This window comes from Caloenas nicobarica, chromosome 3 (genome assembly GCF_036013445.1).
Source record: "Caloenas nicobarica isolate bCalNic1 chromosome 3, bCalNic1.hap1, whole genome shotgun sequence".
NCBI classification, from domain to species: Eukaryota; Metazoa; Chordata; class Aves; order Columbiformes; family Columbidae; genus Caloenas; species Caloenas nicobarica.
In genome coordinates this window covers 36969228-36988077 of record NC_088247.1, presented here as the reverse complement: position 1 = coordinate 36988077, position 18850 = coordinate 36969228, and the positions used below count along the sequence as shown (strand labels likewise).

The window sequence follows — 18850 nt, the reverse complement described above, 5'->3', positions numbered from 1 at the left end:
AATCTCTGCACACCCTTCAAGCTGAAGATGAGTTTAAAGCTGCCTCTCCTTCTGTGTGTGCATGTGGTGTACCATAGATTTGTATATCAAAATAACTGAGCCAAAACTACTTCTGAAGTCATAATCTCATAAAGACAATTTTTTACCAGTTTAAAGGTAATAAAATACAATTAGTGGCAGCTGTATTATTTTTTTAATCTTGTGGACACTGTTTTCACAGTATAGACAGGAAACTAACCTCACATGGGTCATTGCACAGATGTCTGATTTTATTTAGTCCCAACCACTAAGGAAAAAATCAATAAGCAAGAAGTGAACAACTCAAGCACATCAGTCATATAAGCAGCATTACTTGATCACAGATCACGGTTGTAACAGATTAATTTATAGGCAATAAAGTATCATATCTAAATTGAACACTATCAAAACAGTTTTCCCTTTTGAGGATTGGCTTGCTTTTTATTTCCTTCTAAAAGAAAGAAACCTGTTTACAGATCATAAGTGCCTAGTGTATAATGCTCTATGACAAATAAATACGTGTGTTATGCAGTGGGTCAAATTTCCCTCTAAGGTTCACCATTGTAAATGAGAGGAGAAAGGGATGCAGTGTTTGATTACTTGAGCTTACTGTTTCAACCCACCATTATTAAAAATGACTTCATACATACTCCATGGATGAATACAGCAAAATGTATAACACGATAAAATGTCAGTGACCATGTGCCTGGAAGCCTCTGTTCATGTCCACCATTTAAGAAGACCAGGTCTGAGTCCAAACTCACAATAAGCAGCAGGAGTTTGGTAACAAAACAAATCGCTGCCCCTGTGGGAAGATGTTGGTTAAACCACCAGCAACTGGTTGTTCTTTTACCATGTAGCTCACCACAGCTCTGGAATGCATCCACATCTTGCATAGACGAGCACAGCAGAAAAACCCATACACCACACATATCTAGAAAGTTTCCATTGTGTTTACGCATAGATATTTTTCAAAATATCCCTGTTTTATTCAAATAAAAATCTGGTGCTTGTCTTAGATTTTTTTCCTTTGTATTGCTAGCAAATCCCCTTTGGGGTAACTTCGCAATCTCTTTTTTTTTTTCTTTTTTGTTTGGGAGGAGAAACTCCTGCTGGCATTTGAGGGCATGTTGTATCCCCACCACCAAGCAGGATGGTTCACTCCTGTACAAGAGTCAACAACATTTAGCTGATGAGTTAATGATTCAAGAGAAAGCAAAGGAATGTAAAAACTAGGGTTGCCTTTCACTGTAGGAAAAATATAAATAATGTTTTCTACCATTCAGTAAGACACTCTACTTTTTTGGGGTTGACCACGGTCTTCACCTTTGCCTTCTCATGTTCTCTTCTCCCTTGGGGCTCGACCTGCTCCAAAATGCCCCAGAGAGGTATGGCCATAAAAGGTCCTTTGCCATGTGCTGTCTCCTGGCTGTTTTCGTCTTTGACTAAGCAAAACTGAAACCAGCATTTAATCCATAAGGTTGGAAATTAAACTGGAGGGGGAGGGGTGGGAGAATGCCGTCACTGCAGCCAAAGGGCAGCTGAGTAATTTGTCTGAAAACCAGCCCAATGTGGTTTCCTCCAATGTTTTCAAACTCTTTCACATGGAGAAGAAGTAGAGCCATAGCAACTGCAATAACTATGGTGCATAGATAATTGCCAAGGGGCACAATCTTTGTAAAATATTTGTGTAGCTTTTCCAGTATATCTGATCTTTTTTCTTAGCAACACTGGCTGAAGGGTTAGCCATTATCAAGGCTCAGAGAAATATTCCAAGCAGGAGGAACGAACAGTTCTCCAGGAACACCTGCATAATAACCAGCATAAGATTCCACTTCGGTGGATTTGAGTTGCTGTTATTTAGTGAAGGCTTTTTGAGCATTTGTTAAAGATGATGGGAACTGGAAGTGTGACAAGTGACTGGGCTGTATTAGTACACTCATGGGCTGAAAATATGCTTGGATGGGGTGCCAGTTCAAGTCCCCCAGGGCCCATGGGAACGTGAGACCCACAGCACATCTTGCAACACATTTTCCACAGGAGCAACCAGTAGCTTGCGAGCAACCTGCAGAGGACAACGCTGTCACCCCTGGGCCTCTGTTTGTGTCCACTGGGTAGGGGCTGAGAATCACTTTTCAGGCAGTAAGACATTCTTCCAGAAGGTGGCAAAAAGTAAACTCCAGCAAAGAAAAAATTTAGATCCCGTTACCAGCCCCACGTGGACTTTGGTCTAGGTGACGAAGCTGTTGATCCTTATTCTCCTGTGGCCCTTATGCCTCTTCCGTGTAAGGACCACCAGAGCTGGAGGGGAAGCCTTTGCCAGACCCCTCTCAGATATCAATTGTATTAGAGACACCATTAATCACTGCTGTAATAATTTCTAAACTTTCCATTAAAGATTTCCAGCAGCTCTTGTCCTTGCCAAAAATCTCTCCTTTCACTGTCGGTGATGAAATCAGCACCAGTTTCAAGGGTACAGAGTTAAGATAATGCTGAGAACCAAGATTATAATATTTTACAGACTTCTAATTTGGCCTGGTTCAACAGATCTCTGGGGTAGAAAATACAACAATAGCTAATAGCAGAAACAGAACCAATTACTTATTTCAGAATTAATAAGTTGTGGCACAGCCTATGAGTCATTTCCTTGCTGAACCAATTTTTTTTTTTTTTTACCCATCGAATTTCCTCATGGAGTAATTATCTGGAAGACAGGGGTAGAGAGGGAGGTTTTTTTTTCACAGAACAAATTTAAAGAGACATTAATATCTTGTAAGACCATGTCCCAGATGATTCACTGATAACCTTTTACAGGCATTTACAGAATGGAGTTTGTGTAACACTACCATAGCTAACAAACTACATCATGACAGAGGAAAAGAAAAACAACAGAAAATATTTATTGACATAGTATGTGCATCGTATAATATCTCAATATAGCAAAGGTTTGCATTTATTTTCCCAAATGAGTTGTCATTTTGTGCAGTTAAAAATATTATAAAAACACATTTTTGAAGTTTTCTGTCAGTCTTCAAGAAGTTAAAAACATTAAAGAATCATCAAAGATACCTCTGGAGGTTTTTAAGCTAAATGCTATGTCACACTTGGAGAAAAAGGCTGGTGCAACAGGGACTCAAATATATTTCCAAATGTACTTCCAAATCCTTTGAGATTAGTGTGCAATTTTAAGCTTTCAATTTAACAATATTATTTTTTTCCCCATTAATTCTTTAATCCAGGAATTTGTAAATGGAAGTATCTGCAATATTCTGTGCTTTAAAATTAGAAGCAGTTGATTAAATTTCTACAAAGATACCAAACACAAACAGAAGGTATTTGAAAGAAATTGTTGCCTAGAATTTGTATGTACATGCAAAAAATGGACCTAACATTTAAATGCTTCAAGTCTTGAGATTTTTTGTTTGTTGTTTGTTTGTTGTGGGGGTTTTTTTGGTTTGGTTTGTTGTTTTTCTGTTTTTGTTGTTTTGTTTGCTGGTTTTGTTTTGTTTTCCAATGGGGAACAGCCTTTACAGAAATCCCAACAAACGCTCAGGTTTGAGAAACTTTCAAGCAAAAGAAACCCCCTTCACCCACCACACCCTTGGTGACTCGCAGTGCTGGGAAGTTCATGCTGATAAGCCTTTTGGCCAGGACACGGATCTGTTGCTTCCCAAGGACCCTAAACGAGCACAAGCGTAATCCCTGTAATTTGGGGCAGGGACTATGGACCGGGGTCAAAACCCCCTGCCTGACAGTTGTACCTGCCAAAACCTGAACCTTCTCACAGCCCTTTCCTTGATGCTCTTGGCTGGGAAGAACAGCCTCGACTTCAACAGCGAAAGGAGATTGTTCATGTAACTTGTGATTTTTACAACTTAATTTATACTGTCATTCCTTAATCAGCTGCCTGGTCTTTCTGACAAGAGGTTCCTCTGCTACCTTGCAGCCACGTCATCTGTTACTTTTCACACTTTCTTTATCCCTTGCATACCACCTCCATCTTTCTGCTCTTCTGTACCATCTTTTTCTCCTGCTCTCTCTTTCTATATTATTTTCTGTTTGCTGCCAAGTCATTCCTTATCAGCAGAACAAGAGAAATTCCCCAGCTGCTTCTCTCCTCCAGACACAGATGAACAATTTTTTTATTTAAGCCACATTCTGTGCTGATTCATCCTCCATACAGACACATACATCTGCAAAATTCGGATGGTAAATTATAAACTGAGTCAAGGAGTTTTTAAAAGTATCGAGTAGTCTATACCTCATGTAACAGAAATAATTTTGCTACCTAACATTGTTTTTCTTTTGTTAAGATAATACAAAGTTAGACTTAATTTTTCACATTGCAGATAATCCCCTTGACTTCCATCGTATGTCTCAGAGCCCCAAATTAAACTCATGCACAAACGCCTGCAGAAGCTGGTCTGGGTGTGTTAATGGTTTGTATATGAGGTTTGTCTTTGGCCCAGGAAAGACTTACTTGTTAACTTTACAAATTGCCAGTAGCCCCCTAGCAGAAAAGGGATTTGACTGAGTTTGTTTTTTTCCTAAAGCCAGGAATACAGTTAAAGAAAAAGATCTACTATAGCAACTGTTACAGAAAAGCATTAGTACCGATGAAAACAAATGATGTACAGCCTGGTACTTGAAAGAGGGAAAAATCCTCTGGGGAAACATCACAAGGGCTCTGCCCCCTTCTTGGGCTGGACACCCAGCCTTGATGCTGGTGTCCTTGACAACAACAGAGCTGATCTACTTACTGAGGACACCCCCTCCTTGTATTTTCTCATAGATGACTAGATACCATCTGCAGTTTTTTAAGGAAATCTGAGATGATCACAGCTCAGAAATTCTTGTCCCATTTGCAGTGGCTGGTACCAAGAGCTCTATACCGGACATTGACCTCCTGGGGTAATGTATAAACACTCTATTTGTAAACTATTTCAGAAGTCCCTGTAGGAAGCAGCCACAATGCCTACATAAAGCATTTCCTTCTCTATTAGGCCAAGTGGTAGACTGAAATGCTGCCCAGCACACAAATACAACGGGAATAACATTTTGTCCAGGTCTTCTCGTGCCTGCATTCCCTTGTCTGAAGGCACTGGACCAGTCAAAACGGCACATGCTCTACAAGCCTGCATATTTGCGTGTGTTTGTGCGTGTGCATTCAAACACAGAGGCTTGAATATATATATAGTTTTGATTAATTTTTATGTTGCTCTGGCCAGCCTCTCTAATCTCTTAGTACTGCAAAATAGGGCACTGAGCATCTAATACCTATCCTCTGAGGATAAACATTTGTTATCAAGCCTGGTATGAGAACTTGAGGTTGTGGCTGAGGTATTTATGGTGAATGATTATTATAACAAGACCATTTGAAAGCTGATGTCAACACTTTTCATTCTTACCTTGTCCTTGATTCCCAAACTAATAAAGAAATAGGTTATATTTCTGCTCCTAAGGAGTACACCTAAATAAGACTCAACAAAACAAGGAATTTGCTAAGCCACCTTATCATGGTTTTGGACCCAAATCAACAATGAGAATAATTGTAACAAAATCTATGGACCTAGGTAGACTTGTATCGGATTAACGATGTGGTACCTTATTTGTCACAGTAATTATGGAAAAAGGCACTTAAGAAAAACATTACAGAGCCAACTAAAGAATATTGTAGGCCCATTGCATAGTGTGAGAGTATTAAACACTGGACTGAGGTGATTCAAAATTACTGTCAGCAAAGCCATACATCTTAGTAGAGACGTTAACAACAATAAAAAAAAATTAACCTTAAAGTCTTAGACATTAGTTTCTAAACTTACAAAATTATTATTAGTTTTCTGCAATCACACGATATCAAAAAATTTTAAAAAGAAAAGGGGAAAGAAAAGTGTTCCCTGGAAAGGCTGACATTAAAGGAAATAATATCTTTTTAAATGACATCTCTTCCAATTAATGAAATATGGTTAGAGTTATGGTAAGGAAGCAAGCCTTAAATTTTTATGCTTTGGCAATAATATGACCAAGAAAGTTGCCTGCACATTCAAAGTGTCAGGGTTTATACTTTCGATCATCTACAAAAAAGTGGGTTATTAAAATGATCTTATTTCGTCAGAAGATATTACAAGCATGTCTTAAAGATACCAACAAACAAATACTGTTTTAAAATCTTGTTATATTTTTTTCTTCGGCACAGGAAGAAAATGCCTTTTGGTCAGCATAAACTTATGATCAAAAAAATGAAGTATTGTGGTAGTGAATAATCATAAAAGTATTGAAACCCAAAGGATACGATTGGAAATACGCAGTATCATTTTATCGTATTAGATTAACGTAGCACCATAACAACCCTGTGTGCTTCAAAATTTTGATATAAAAAAAAAGATATAGACTTGTATAGCAGTGAACAACAATTTTTAAAAGGTGATTTGTGTTTAAAAGTGTGTAAAAGGCAAGCTCTCTTCGTGTTTTCATTAAATACGTGGTTCAGCAAACTTATTGAACGAAATTATTTGTTAACTATCGCTAATACCAAACAAGATATCTATTATAATGTACAGGACAGTTATTCTACCATTCAGAAGATGGTATAATTTAGTTGGCAGAATTTTTTAGTTCAACCCTGTAACTCCTGTTGAGGTGGAGTCTGAATATGACGTGACTAAAACCACCCATTTTGCAAAACCATATAAAGCCAACCTAAAATATTACTTTCCAGCTCCCAGTCTAATACATACTATCCTAACTATGAAGCTGAACTCTTATAAAAGTAATTTATAAAACCTGAAAAAATGGTTAGCACCCTAAAAATCTGTGAAGCTCTAAATGATTGTCAAATAGCCACTTCAGAAGTCAGTGACTTCTTCCAGTGGTAAAGCTAAACATTTGGCTAGAAACTAAACCTACAGCTCTCCAAATACTAATTAGTATGCAAATGCATGTGTTTAAGACATATAGCTTCTCAAAGAAGATTTAAGGGCATTAAATTACATCCTGATGTTTCTTCTTCTTCCAAACATGGAAAGTTCTATGTTCATTAATTTCTTTTTGCTATTTTTACTGAGAGATGAAGTGAAACTTGTCTTTAACGTCCTCTGCTACAGAAATTTGGAATTTCCATGGAAGTGTTCCTGCAGCAACCAGAGGAGGAAGTTTTCCAAACTAACAAGCATGAACTAGACTGCTGCTTCTCATCATGGAGCTGTGGTCTTCAGAGAATGCCAAAATAATATCTTGCTCTCATGCAGTTCTCTGGATCACCTTGCACACACAGTAATGTGCTGTATGCACAACTTGCATTGAAGAATTGGAACAGAACCCTGAGAAAAGCAAATCCATTGGGAAAGTAGATACTGTTTAATAATACCAGTTTGAGATATTTCACTCCTTCCCTTGGAAAAAAAAAAAAAAAAAAGGACAAACAGGTGTACTCATCTTTTTCCTGATGTGAATGATTTGAATTCATCACAATTGCAAATAATATAAATATGGTTGGGATTTTAAGTGCATATCTAGGGCTGATTACAATTGGAAATATTTTGTTTGACAATTCTACTCCTTCGCCAACAATTCAGTGTTCCTCAAGTCACCATAACATTACTACTGAGCTCTGAGTTTAAAAACAACCTGACGTGGAGTGATGTTCTTCCAGTACCTGCTGCAGCAGACTTTCGCTCTACAGTAATGCGGGTGCTAAGCAACTTGGGTTCAGGTCTCTTCAGCCCTGTGTGCAAGTCTCATCATTCCCATGTATCCAGAAGCAAATCTGGGCATATTTGAGAGGAGTAATTCTTACTGCTACATTGTAATCCTGCTGTTCACCATTGACATCCACCCACTGATGGCCAGAGAAAACTGCAATGATCTTGCGTTTCCACTTCTTTTTGTTCGGCTCCTTGAGACGGAGATAGACACCAGATCCAGTGGAGCCAGGCTCAGCATCACAATATTGATAAAACAGATCATTGGACTCATCAGAAATGCTACAAAATCTATAGACCAGCTGCCCAGACCGATCATTGTCAAAACCTGAGAAGTGGATCATGCTCCCAGGCATCATTTTGATTGTCGGACTGATTCCCAGCTCCATGTATTTCCTTTTGTGGGGACGCTTGAGCTCCAGAACAGCATAATCATAATCCAGGGCAATATCCCCAGAGACACCCTTAAACCAGCCTTTCGGGATGTGGGTGCTCTTCACCCTGGTCCACTGGAAGGAGGGCATGCCATCTGAGGTCCCCTGCTTCCTCCCAGATCTCCTCTGCTTTCTCCCATCACCTTTGGATCGTCGCCTTATTCCTGTGGCAACTTCAGGGTCCTCTTGGGCCGCAGAAACTTCTCTCCTACTTCTTTTACCACCTTTGCGTTTCCTGCCATCACCTCTGGATTTTGTCCTCATCAGGCCCACCCTCAGCCTTTTGCTGCCCTTAACATAATCCTTGCCATTGTGCAGACAGTGGGCAGCTGTTAGCACATGCTTGGGAGAAATGAGAACACCACTGCAGCCGGTAGAGATCTTCACAGCTGTGTTGAACGGAAAGTTGGTCATAAAGCGCTTGTCATAGATGCTGAACCTACTGTCTGTTCCATATATCTGCCTCTTCTTTCTCGGAGACCTTCGTGTGGTTGTGTTTCCAGCTGGGTCAAGCACTGGTCCAAGGACGTTCACTTCGGTCAGGGTCCGTGTACCATTTTCAAAAACAGTCTCATAGGATAAGAGGTCCTTCAAGTCAGACAAGCTTGGAACTGGCAATTTCCTTTGACATTCGATTCCACATACACTGTTCAGCTCTAATTTGGGGTTTGCTTCAAATTTAGGGCTGTCAAGGGAGAAAGTTCTTCCACTCACAATCTGGGGAATCTTCTTTAAGTGCCAAGTAAAATCTTGTTCAGTTTCTGTTCCATTAGTGAGACCAAATATAGGTATGCAAAATATGAATAGCAGTAACATGTGCTCCATCTTATCTATTTTTTTCTAAAACAAGAAAGAGAGATTTGAAAATACACGTTGGAAATACACACAGTTATCTTAGTATTTTCAAAGTACAATCGCGCAATATTAGCACTGACATCAGCGGAACGGAATTTAGCACTCTGCTCAAAATAAAAATGCCTCAAATATTCCCTGTATTGCCTTTGATGCTTTCAACAGTCTCTAGCAAGCTGGGTGCAGACGAGTCAGCCAACATCCATGCTGAGCTACCTACTGGAAGGTGGAAACAGCTGAGTTTTACCTGCTTTTCCCTCAGCGGGGCAGCAGTCTGAGTCATTCCATTCTGTACAGCACCCTGGTTTTATTTGTCATGTAGGAATGTAATTATGTTTTACACTTATCTTCTCCATAGCTGCTTTCCCCAACATTGGACACTTTGAATATTCAGCTGGACAGGGTGCCAGGCCATCTTGCCTAGTCTGTGCTTTTGCCAAGAAAGGTTGGATCAGATGATCAATGAGGTCCCTTGCAACCTGGTATTCTATGACTCTGTGATACTGGTTGTGGGTAGAACATGGTTGAAAACTACTAATGTGTTCAAAAGTCACATTCAAAAGTTGGGATCCAGGCAGAGATGGACAGACAGGCTGCACTCGTGAGACTTAGGAACCCTTAGGAAAACAGACCAGTTGTAGTCTCTCATTTAATGGCCAAAAAGTAGAACCTTTAAGTGACCTAAAAGTCACCAACACTTCTGCATTACTCACCCAGCTACGACCCGTGAATCTGCCTGCTATGGAAAATGGCACTTTGCTAATTGCTCTCCCAAGGAACCAACTTAGAAAGATCTCCTTGCCCCTTTCAAAGTTTATGTTGTCTGGATGTGACAAATGGAGCAACCTGGGCACCTAAACAAAGTGGCAATTCTCATTTTAAATGCTTTCAGCTTCTGCTGCTCTGAGAGGCACAGTTATCCTGCAGATCCTGCCTTGTATCTCCCTGTGTGGCGTGGCCGCCAAAACCTCATTCATTTCTTATGCGTGTGTGTCTGATTCTCTCTCAGGATGTCAGAGAATTTCAAAATCCATAGTTGGAAGGGACAGGTGAATAAGGAAAGTAGAAGGCTGCTGGTCTAGAGGAGTCTCCTGGTTATATACATGCAGGAAAGCCCAGCCAAGTAGGAGGGACAAGTCTGCTGACTCATCACATGTCTTTTTCCAGCAGGATCCCACAAAGGCTGCAGGAACTGTGCTGTTTGTTTCTTATGGTCACTTGTGGAAAGCCCCACCTAGATGGGGTGATGCGCCACACAAAGAGCTAATACTTTAAATGGGAAAGACGAAAAGCAGTATTATTACCATCTGTAGTTGGGAAACATGCAGAAAGAATGTAAAATTGTTAGAAGTCTGTGAAAGAGCCAGAAACTGAACCCAGAAGTCTTGATTCAGAGCTCAAAACATGACTGAAAATACCATTTTTCTCCTTTGGCAGCGGTGATGTCAGTGGCATTAACCAACTACTGGCCACTGTCCTTGGAAAAGCTGTGCTTTGTTCTCATGTCCTTCATTCCAATTACATGGAAACCTCAGCTGTGTGAAAAAAGGGCCTATGATTAAACTTTAAAAGCCAAGCAATTCAAGGATATGTATGTGGTTAAGCTTTCTGGTTTACATTGTAATGGCAGTGTAAACCAGGGCAAAGACAACTGCTTTCCTTTTCTTGAGCTTAGTTTAGAATAATATGAGCACTGCCATCCATTGAAACAGCCTGGTTACAAGCTACCTAAAGATCTAGCATGAAAAAAAGAGGAGTATGTGTGCAACATGGAAAAAAAAGTGGTAACATCACTTTAAAAGCTGTATAATGGACCAACGACTCCTATAATTTTGAGGCATCTTCATCATACGGACATAGCTCTTGTCTGTAAGAGGTAACAATTATCACTAAGCACTACGGTTCAAACATAGCTTGTTGCTTCTGATGCCAAATTCAGAGGGTGGTTTTGTTTTAGCATAATTTTTGATGCTTTTCACCTTTGCCTGCATGAAACACCAACCTTCACCCAGAGTTTACTCACTTGGATATGTATAAAATACATTTTACAATATAGTATAAACATACCCACCCTGGCTTTGAAGTAGCTAACTCGGGTTTTGGAGAAAATGTATGGACTTTCATAAAGCATCTGGAGATTACAGTGACTCACAGGACTAAGCTCTGGGGTGTGTGCAGTCATACTAAAAGCTATCTGAAGGTTTTAAAAGCAGAGCAGAGTCATCCCAGGCACAAGATTTTGCAGATAGTCAAGAGTTGGCCCTATCAGTTTAGGTTACTGGTATAGCAGAAATGCACATATTTAAACATTAACTTCTATATATGAAGTTACCTCCAAAATATTGCTTTGGTTATTCCTCAATTAGTAATAAATTCAAAGAGAAATGATGATTAAATATCTATGGATAAATGATAAGGTGTCAAAATAAAGAAATATTATGATGAGAGAACATAAGAATAGCTTTTTTGGACTGACCAAAGGTCCACCTCACCTAAAATTAATGCAGAAAAGCTGGTTTAAATTTGCTTTGCTCTAACATATCTGTTGAACAGCTACAAGGTATTAAGAAACCCAGTTCTTCTGTCAGGCTCAAGAATGCCTTTTCTATGTTCTTTCCTAGAATACTCCTCCCTTTCTCAAGCCTTCCTCAGGGTCTGGTCATTTGATATTTCTCTGTAGTTGAATTTTGCGAGCCCTAAGGAAAGTTCATTCACTAACTGCTGGTTCATATAGAAAATCTTAGAGGTCCCTGGGTTGATATCATTCCACTGTGATGGCTGAAGTCTTCCCAGATGGACCCATAACTAACTTTTCTTTATACAGTGATTTTCTGCAAGGAAATGGGTGGAGTACTATGGCTCTCTTTAAAAAGGAGAAAACCAAAACTCATAACCCTCAATAGATGCGTTGGAGCCTCCCATTTGAAATACTATACTCAAGTGCTCTCTATTTACCAAAGCAGTCTTAGAAGCCAAGATTTTCATCAATCATAATGAACCACTTGTTGCTTGTAATGAACTAAATACACTTCAGAAGAACCGGAAGAAATCCAAGCCCAGGAATTTGATTAAAGTGGTAATTGTCACTGCAGACCTGAGCAGTGGCCCTACTAGGCAGCTTTATCATTTACAGCCATGCACTCAAGCTCTGTTTACTAACCTGATCTCTACTGTTTAAGCAAGGCCAACTTCAAGCACCAGCAATGTCAGCAGTAGCCATGGCATATTTCAGGTTGCCAGCAAGGGGGAACACAGGGGCTCCTCTTGCCAGATGATCGGGATGGAAATGTGTAGAGGGCTGCAAGGACACCTTTGCAGGGTGAGAGAAGGGGAGAGAAAATACAGTCTCCAGGGGAAGGAGGAAAGGCCCTGTGAAGGCTACAAGCTAGAAGCAAGAAAAAACCCTCAACATCTTACTCATACTTTCCACCATGCTGTTCTCCACTCTTCCTCCGCACCCTAAGCTGCTCTGCCCTCTCCTTCGCTCCTTTCCCGTACAAATTTTAGGTTGGCTTACAGTAATTAGAACCCTTGAGTCAGCTCTGCCTTTATGGTAGGATGAATTGCTTCGGAGAAAACAGAATATGGAAACTAGAAAGTGAGAGATCCCCAGCCCCATGAGAATGTTGAAATTCTCTCTGGTTCCCAAACCCAGCTGTTAACAGTGAGGATTCCCTGTTTGGTGGCATTCCAGCTGCCAGATGTATGTATAGAATTAAAAATATTTTCAGTTCTTCTCAATTCTTGCTTCCAACATCAAATCTTTCTGCATTCACAGGACAAAACCTACCCATATCCTAACTTTTCAGGATGTCCTTCAAATATTTTGTCAGTATGACCTATCTTAATCCACCAGAATGCATCTCAAATGCTCTGGGGAAGGCCTGTAGTCAAGCAGAACTAGAATATGTTTCTCTTCAAGCTACCTCAGAGTGAGTTTACATGTCAGTGTAGCTCAGACGGAAGAAAAGTTGTGTCCAACTACCTGGCAGCATTTTATCTTGGTCTGTTCAGTGCAGCCTCTGCTCTGGGATTTGCTTTTTATTGTAGGAAAGTCAGCACATTTCAAACTAAGCTTACATAATTTTAAATGCAATTTTCAGACCATAAAATATTAGAAGCTGCTATACTAACCACCTCCTTTAACTGCTTTTGGCCTTTTTCTTGAAGTGGCCTGAAAGTTGGAAGTCACGGTTCTTCTCTGACAAAGCAAAACAGAGAAGAAATTTTAGAAATCTCACACTCCTTAGAAGAAACCATTACCCTAACCTTACCTGCCACTTCCCCCTTCACTCCTCCTGGTGTGCTCACTCTGTATATTGGTGCGCTGATTCTGTTCTCCCCTCTGACTCACATAGAAAACCCCACAGCGACTCCTGGCTCTTACGAGATTTAAGCAGTTTCAGTAGGCAGAAGAAGAACTTAATTTTGCACGGCAGGCGTGACAGCTCATTTCTGAAATCACACACGCAGGGGGAAGCAAAGAAAGCGTGGGGTGAATGGCAGCGGGCACAGTGGCTTCACCTCCGACGGGGCTTTCCCTTTCCCGGCCGCCCCCGCCGCTGCCGCGGGGCGGCGCGCCCGGACAGCCGGTGGCCCGGCAACGGCGGCCGGTCCGGCTTCACCCTCTGCCTGCGGTCCCCTGGGTCCCGAGCTGGCCCCCGGCAGCCCCCGCTCCTCCCAGCCCTTCCCGCCGCCGGGCTCGTCCCTCCGCTCCTCCGGGTCGGGGGGAGGCGGCGGGGAGAGGCCGCGTCCCGGCCGCTGCTCCGCCGCTGAGCGGCTCCGGCCGTCGAGCACTGTCAGCCGGGGCGGCCCCGGGCAGCGGCCCCCGGGAGGGGAGCGAGCGGGCACCGGTCAGGGACCAGCCGGAGGAACGACGGGGATACTTTGCTGGGATGGCCGCTTTTCCACTGCCCCCTCCGTTACTGCCGGCTGCTCCTCTGCTGCGGCAAGTTAAAGCCCAGGGCTCTCCTCAAAGGGGCCGAGGATTGGGAGAGGACGGCTGTAACCCTACAGCTCTTCAGCCGTCCCCGGTCCTGCTTTCCGCGGCAAGCTCTGTTTTTCCGCGCCTGATCCAAAGGAGTTCCCTTTCTCCTAAGCCTGCAAGTTAAATACCTTCGCACAGCTTTTTTTGCCATTCCAAGATAAATCTACTTCCAGCAGTGACGGATCTGGATGAAATTAGTGTCAATTCCAGAAGAGCGCGGGGCTGGTAGCGCGAATACTGAGGGTATGAATCAGAATTAAATGAGGTTGTTTTGAAGGGTGAAGAGGCTCCTTGCCTGCTCCCCGCAGACGACACAGCACAGACACAAAACCCTGAAAGCCCAATAAATATGCCACTTGCTTCCGTCCCGTTAGCCGTCCTCTGAAACCGGCTTAAAAAAAAAGAAAAAAGAAAAAGAAAAAAAAAAAGGACCAAATAAACGCGTCACGTTCTAGTCCTATCAAAAATATATCTATCGGACTAAAGGGACAGCAGCTTTATACAAAACCCTCCAGCTGCCAAGCCCAAGGCACGGACATCGCTCAGCCTCTACTCGTGTAGTAAGAACGACATTGCAAAAAAAAAAAAAAAAAATCACCTTACGGACGTTACCTTAGACTGCCCCGTCCCCGGCCCCGAGCTGCCCCGACCACGGGCGGCCACCCTCAGCCCCCATCCCCAGCTCCCAGGCTTCCCACCGAGCGCTGCCCCGACCAGGTCTGTCGGGCCAGCCTCTCCCGCCACGGCCGGCGTCGGGAAGAGTTTCTTTCATACCTGGCACCCTGCAGGACGAACGGAGGGGAAAGCGACCACAGCCCCGGGGCGCGGGCTCCCCGCTCCGCTCAGCGCCGTCCGCCCGCCGCCCGGCGCCCGCGGCTACTGAGGACGGGGCGAGGGGAGCGGCCAGGTCTTCCCAAGCGGGGGAGGGGATGGAAAAAGAAAAAAAAAAAAAAAAAGAAAGAAAAGAAAAAGAAGGCGAGAGGGAGGAGGGCGAGAGGGGGAGGGCCGAGGAGGCAGATCCCGGTATCTCCTCGGATGGGAAGGGAAGACGGGGCTCTGCCTGCGGGGCGGGGAGGCGCATCGCCCCGGGAGAAGCGTCCTCCCGGCGCCGGGCGGAGAGCCGGGGTGACCGCGCCGGGACGGGGCGGGAGAGGCTGCCGGGCCGGGGGGGAAGGCGGAGACAAGCGGGGAGGCGGAGGGACCCCGTCCCGGGGGGAAAGGCGGGAGGGCGCCGCACCGCTCCACCTGCGTGGGGCCGAGGCCGCCGGGCACGATGGGGCCGGGCGTCCGCGGCGGTGGCAGCGGGGAGGGCCGCTCCTTCGCGACCTGCTGTGGGGCTCAGGGGGGAGGCGGGGAGCGGCTCCCGGCCCCTCAGGTGGCTCCTCGGGCCGGGATGGGTCTTGCGGCTGCGGGGTGTGGGACTCTCCCAGCCCTCGGCATGCCCGCGCCTCCCTGTCCGCGTCCCTTAGGGGACCCCCGGCCCCCCGCCGCCCCGGCCCGCTCCTCTTGGGCGCTCCGCTCCTCCCTAGCCCCACTCCTCACGGTCTCAGAGACCAGGTGAGAAGCGTATCCTTCTGCTCATTACCAATCTTCATCATTCTCTTTCTGCCTTTCCCTTCCCTTGTGACCCTCTCGCCTCCTCTCCCAAGGCAGAAAGCTTTGGGTGGTAGTCTCTGCTCCATGGGTCAGCTCCTTGCACTACAACAAGGTCCTCGCTGAAGCGCTCCGCTGCTTACGCAGATGCACGATGTGAAAAGCTCTTTCACTAAGCGCTTTTGCAAGTGCTGAACCTAAGTCGTTTCAATGAGCTCATCTGCTGAAAACTCGTCTCATGCTAGATGAGGGCCCACTGATTTGCCAAAACCGGCAGGAAATTTGTGGCATTGCTAGAGATCAGACTGAGATCTCCAGAGTGCCGTTCTGTTGTCTTAATCATAGGCATATGCTTCCTTTCAAAGACTTAACTTCTGAAATTTAGTGGAACCAATTATATAAATAGCTTGGAAATAAGGCTTTGGCCAGCAACTGTACCCTGCAGTTTGGTTTCGAAGACTGAGGTTGAATTATTCAAAATGCTATTTTTTTTTTCAGATTTTTTGTTGTTATTTGTGTGTACAGCTTAAAATCAAAGTGTAATAATAATTATTCATGTACCTGAGAAAACGAGCTGAAGAATTCCCAGTTTGATTAACAAGGCAAGACAGAAATGAGTATAAGGTAGTTAAGTTTAATAAGCAATGTCTTGAACATATGAGCTTCCATACTGGGCCAGACCAAGGGCTTTACTGGACCGATATCTTGTTGCATAGTCCTCCCTAGCACTTTCCCTGCCACCAATATTTCAAACTCAGAGATTTTCTAAGGCAGATGTAGTTTATATGTCCTTGGTAACCTTCACATTTCTCCATCAAGCACTTGCCCATTTTCCCTTAAACCTTCATAGATCTGTAGCGCCTACAACCTGCTGCGGTGACAAGCTCCACGGGTCAACCACGTGCTGTGCAAAAACCTGCCTCCTTTTGTTTGTTTTCAACCTGGCTACTGCTAGCTCTGTTTGATGCTCACCAGTTCTTTATCGTATGCCTTGTAGCCCCTCTACCACCCTGAAGGATTCCAGCGAAGTTAGCTGTGCTTTACATGAAAGACGTTCCTGTTTTCTGTCCTGCTACTGACATGCAGGGACCAGAACAGCATCTGACGGATGATGCGGCCCAACACTTCTTGGCAGTGGCAAGTGGAAAACAAAGAGCAAGACCTACTAGCATTGGGCAGTTGTGTTGAGCAACAACAACTGATGCTTACGAGGTTAAGACTGGACATTGTGAAAAAATTTCTTCACCAAAAGAACCATGCAGCACTGGAACAAGCTGTCCAGATAGCTTGTGGAATCGACGTCCTTGGTGGTTTCCAACACTCGGATAAACAAAGCCACAGCTGACTGGATCTAATGTTGGCAGTAGTCCTGCTTCAAGTGGAAGGTTGGACTGGGTGACCTGCAGAGGTCCCTCTCAACCAACACTTCTATGATCCTTTACCTGTGCAGAAGATGCAAGAAAAATATGGATTTCTGCAGCAGCAAAAAGATATTATTTGTTTTGTTCTATACTGATTTCCTAACACTTCCTAGTACTTTTTAATTTTTGGCAGCTGTTGAGCATTAGGCTGATATTCCTGGGGAGCCACTTTCATAACTGCAGGACTCTCCTGATGAGTAATGGCCAGATCAGAACCTGACTTTTCATACCTTAAGTAAGGACCATTTTCTCCCTTGAGCACCACTTTGCATTTATCTACATCGAACCTCATCTGCCATTTTATTGCTAAGTCACTCCCTTTCATAAACTTGTCTGCAGATCTTCAAGGTTGTCTTGTCTTTATTAACCTAAATAACTTGATAGTCTCATCAGACTTTGTGACCTGACTACTCATTCCTTTTCTAGATCATTTATGAATACACAGAATTGCGAAGGGCACAGCAGATTGTTATTGGTAACCTACCATCCCTGCAAGAATCAATACCGTAGTCCTATAATTTGTTTCCCATCTTTCAGAAAATTAGGCTAGCAGGGCTTCATTTTCTCTTTGTTGAACTCGGAGTGATAGGATCATTGTGCTTCTGCTGCATCACTCTGCTCACTCCTGCTTTCAGAATCTGGGCTGGGTTGTTTATTTCATGCTTTTTTTTTTTTTTTTTTAACCTGAAAGACAGACTAGTAATAATAGAGTTGACTCCTGCTCTCACACTCCTCTGTCTTCTCAACTGACACTCATTGAAAGCTCTCAAGATAAATGAACATTTGTTGAACATTATTTTAGAAAAAATAGAATACATTTATGAGCATAACATATTTAATTTTAAAAATTATTTTTAACCATTTTTATTGAATCCTGTTTCACATCTAACATTTTATTTCTTGCAGTAGTAAAACTATACATTTTCAATAATTCTTGGTAAAATTTAGAGATTAAAAAAAAATAATCACCGTATTAAAAATTTCCTCAAAACATACTTTGCAAAAGACATGAAGAGTGTATATTTTGGATTACTGATTCTTTAGAAACATACTGTATAATATATATGATAGGGCTGTAAAAATATAATTGTTGGAATAGTTCCAGCATGCTAATTTTATCCTTCAGAAGTAATTTTATCTCATTAGAAGATTAGTGAGCCCTTTTGGTATTTTTACATGTTCCAAAAATAAGTTTGACATCATATACCAACTGAGAGATGTTTACTTGGAACTGAGCTTTGAAAGACTGACTTAAATTATTTTTTTTTAAGTGTCAGAGAAAAAAAAAAAGCAAATCTGCATTAACAAAAAGAATGTACTGACTTCTATTAAAATTCTTCCTACATATCTACAAAGAAAATAAAGGGAAAAAAGCAAGTTTTTATCATCAGATTTGTATCCTGGATTTGAGTGAATTCACAGAACAGTAATATTCTTGGTTTCAGGTAGATAATCCACAAAATGAGGTACAAAATGTTTCCAAATAAGATTCTCCTAGATTTTTTTCAGGTAGAAATTTGAGATAGGAGCTTCAACTTTCACTTTGGGCAACATATGCTAAGTGTGGATGTAATGTACTGGCTGGGCAGCTGCTCCTGGAATATCGTGGGGCCTTATTGTGCTGGAGGACACACTCTGCTTTCCTGTGTGTTTTGCACAATTAAAACTATTTGATAGTAGCTAGAACGCACCTTGTCCACAATCTCTGAATTGTATTCCATGTAGTGCATTATGCTTCATCAGGTAAATATACACAAGATATTATTTCATGTATGACTTATGGGAAGAGGAAACAGGCAGCTACAACTCAGGAAAACCAAAACAAGGTTCATAGATGTCAACAAG

At 42.7% G+C, this 18850-nt stretch overlaps 1 protein-coding gene across 3 annotated transcripts; it reads right to left on the bottom strand.

The window, feature by feature from the left end:
* Positions 1-260: 260 nt before the first annotated feature.
* On the bottom strand, positions 261-15161 carry PRSS35 (serine protease 35). Of its 3 annotated transcripts, none has more exons than XM_065631728.1 (2): positions 14766-15161; positions 261-8992 (listed from the first exon to the last, which is right to left on the bottom strand). In XM_065631728.1, the coding sequence occupies exon 2, from the start codon at positions 8975-8977 to the stop codon at positions 7736-7738; it is 1242 nt and encodes a 413-aa protein (XP_065487800.1). In that variant the 5' UTR covers positions 8978-8992; positions 14766-15161; the 3' UTR covers positions 261-7735. The 3 variants fall into 3 exon arrangements, with proteins under 3 accessions (XP_065487800.1, XP_065487802.1, XP_065487801.1); XM_065631730.1 differs by lacking the exon at positions 14766-15161 and adding an exon at positions 13139-13201; XM_065631729.1 differs by lacking the exon at positions 14766-15161 and adding an exon at positions 12165-12185.
* Between the last annotated feature and the right edge of the window lie 3689 nt (positions 15162-18850).

What these genes read in the sequence shown, in the direction of transcription:
- PRSS35 (XM_065631728.1), bottom strand. Translation starts at nt 8,977, where the DNA reads ATGGAGCACATGTTACTGCTATTCATATTTTGCATACCTATATTTGGT.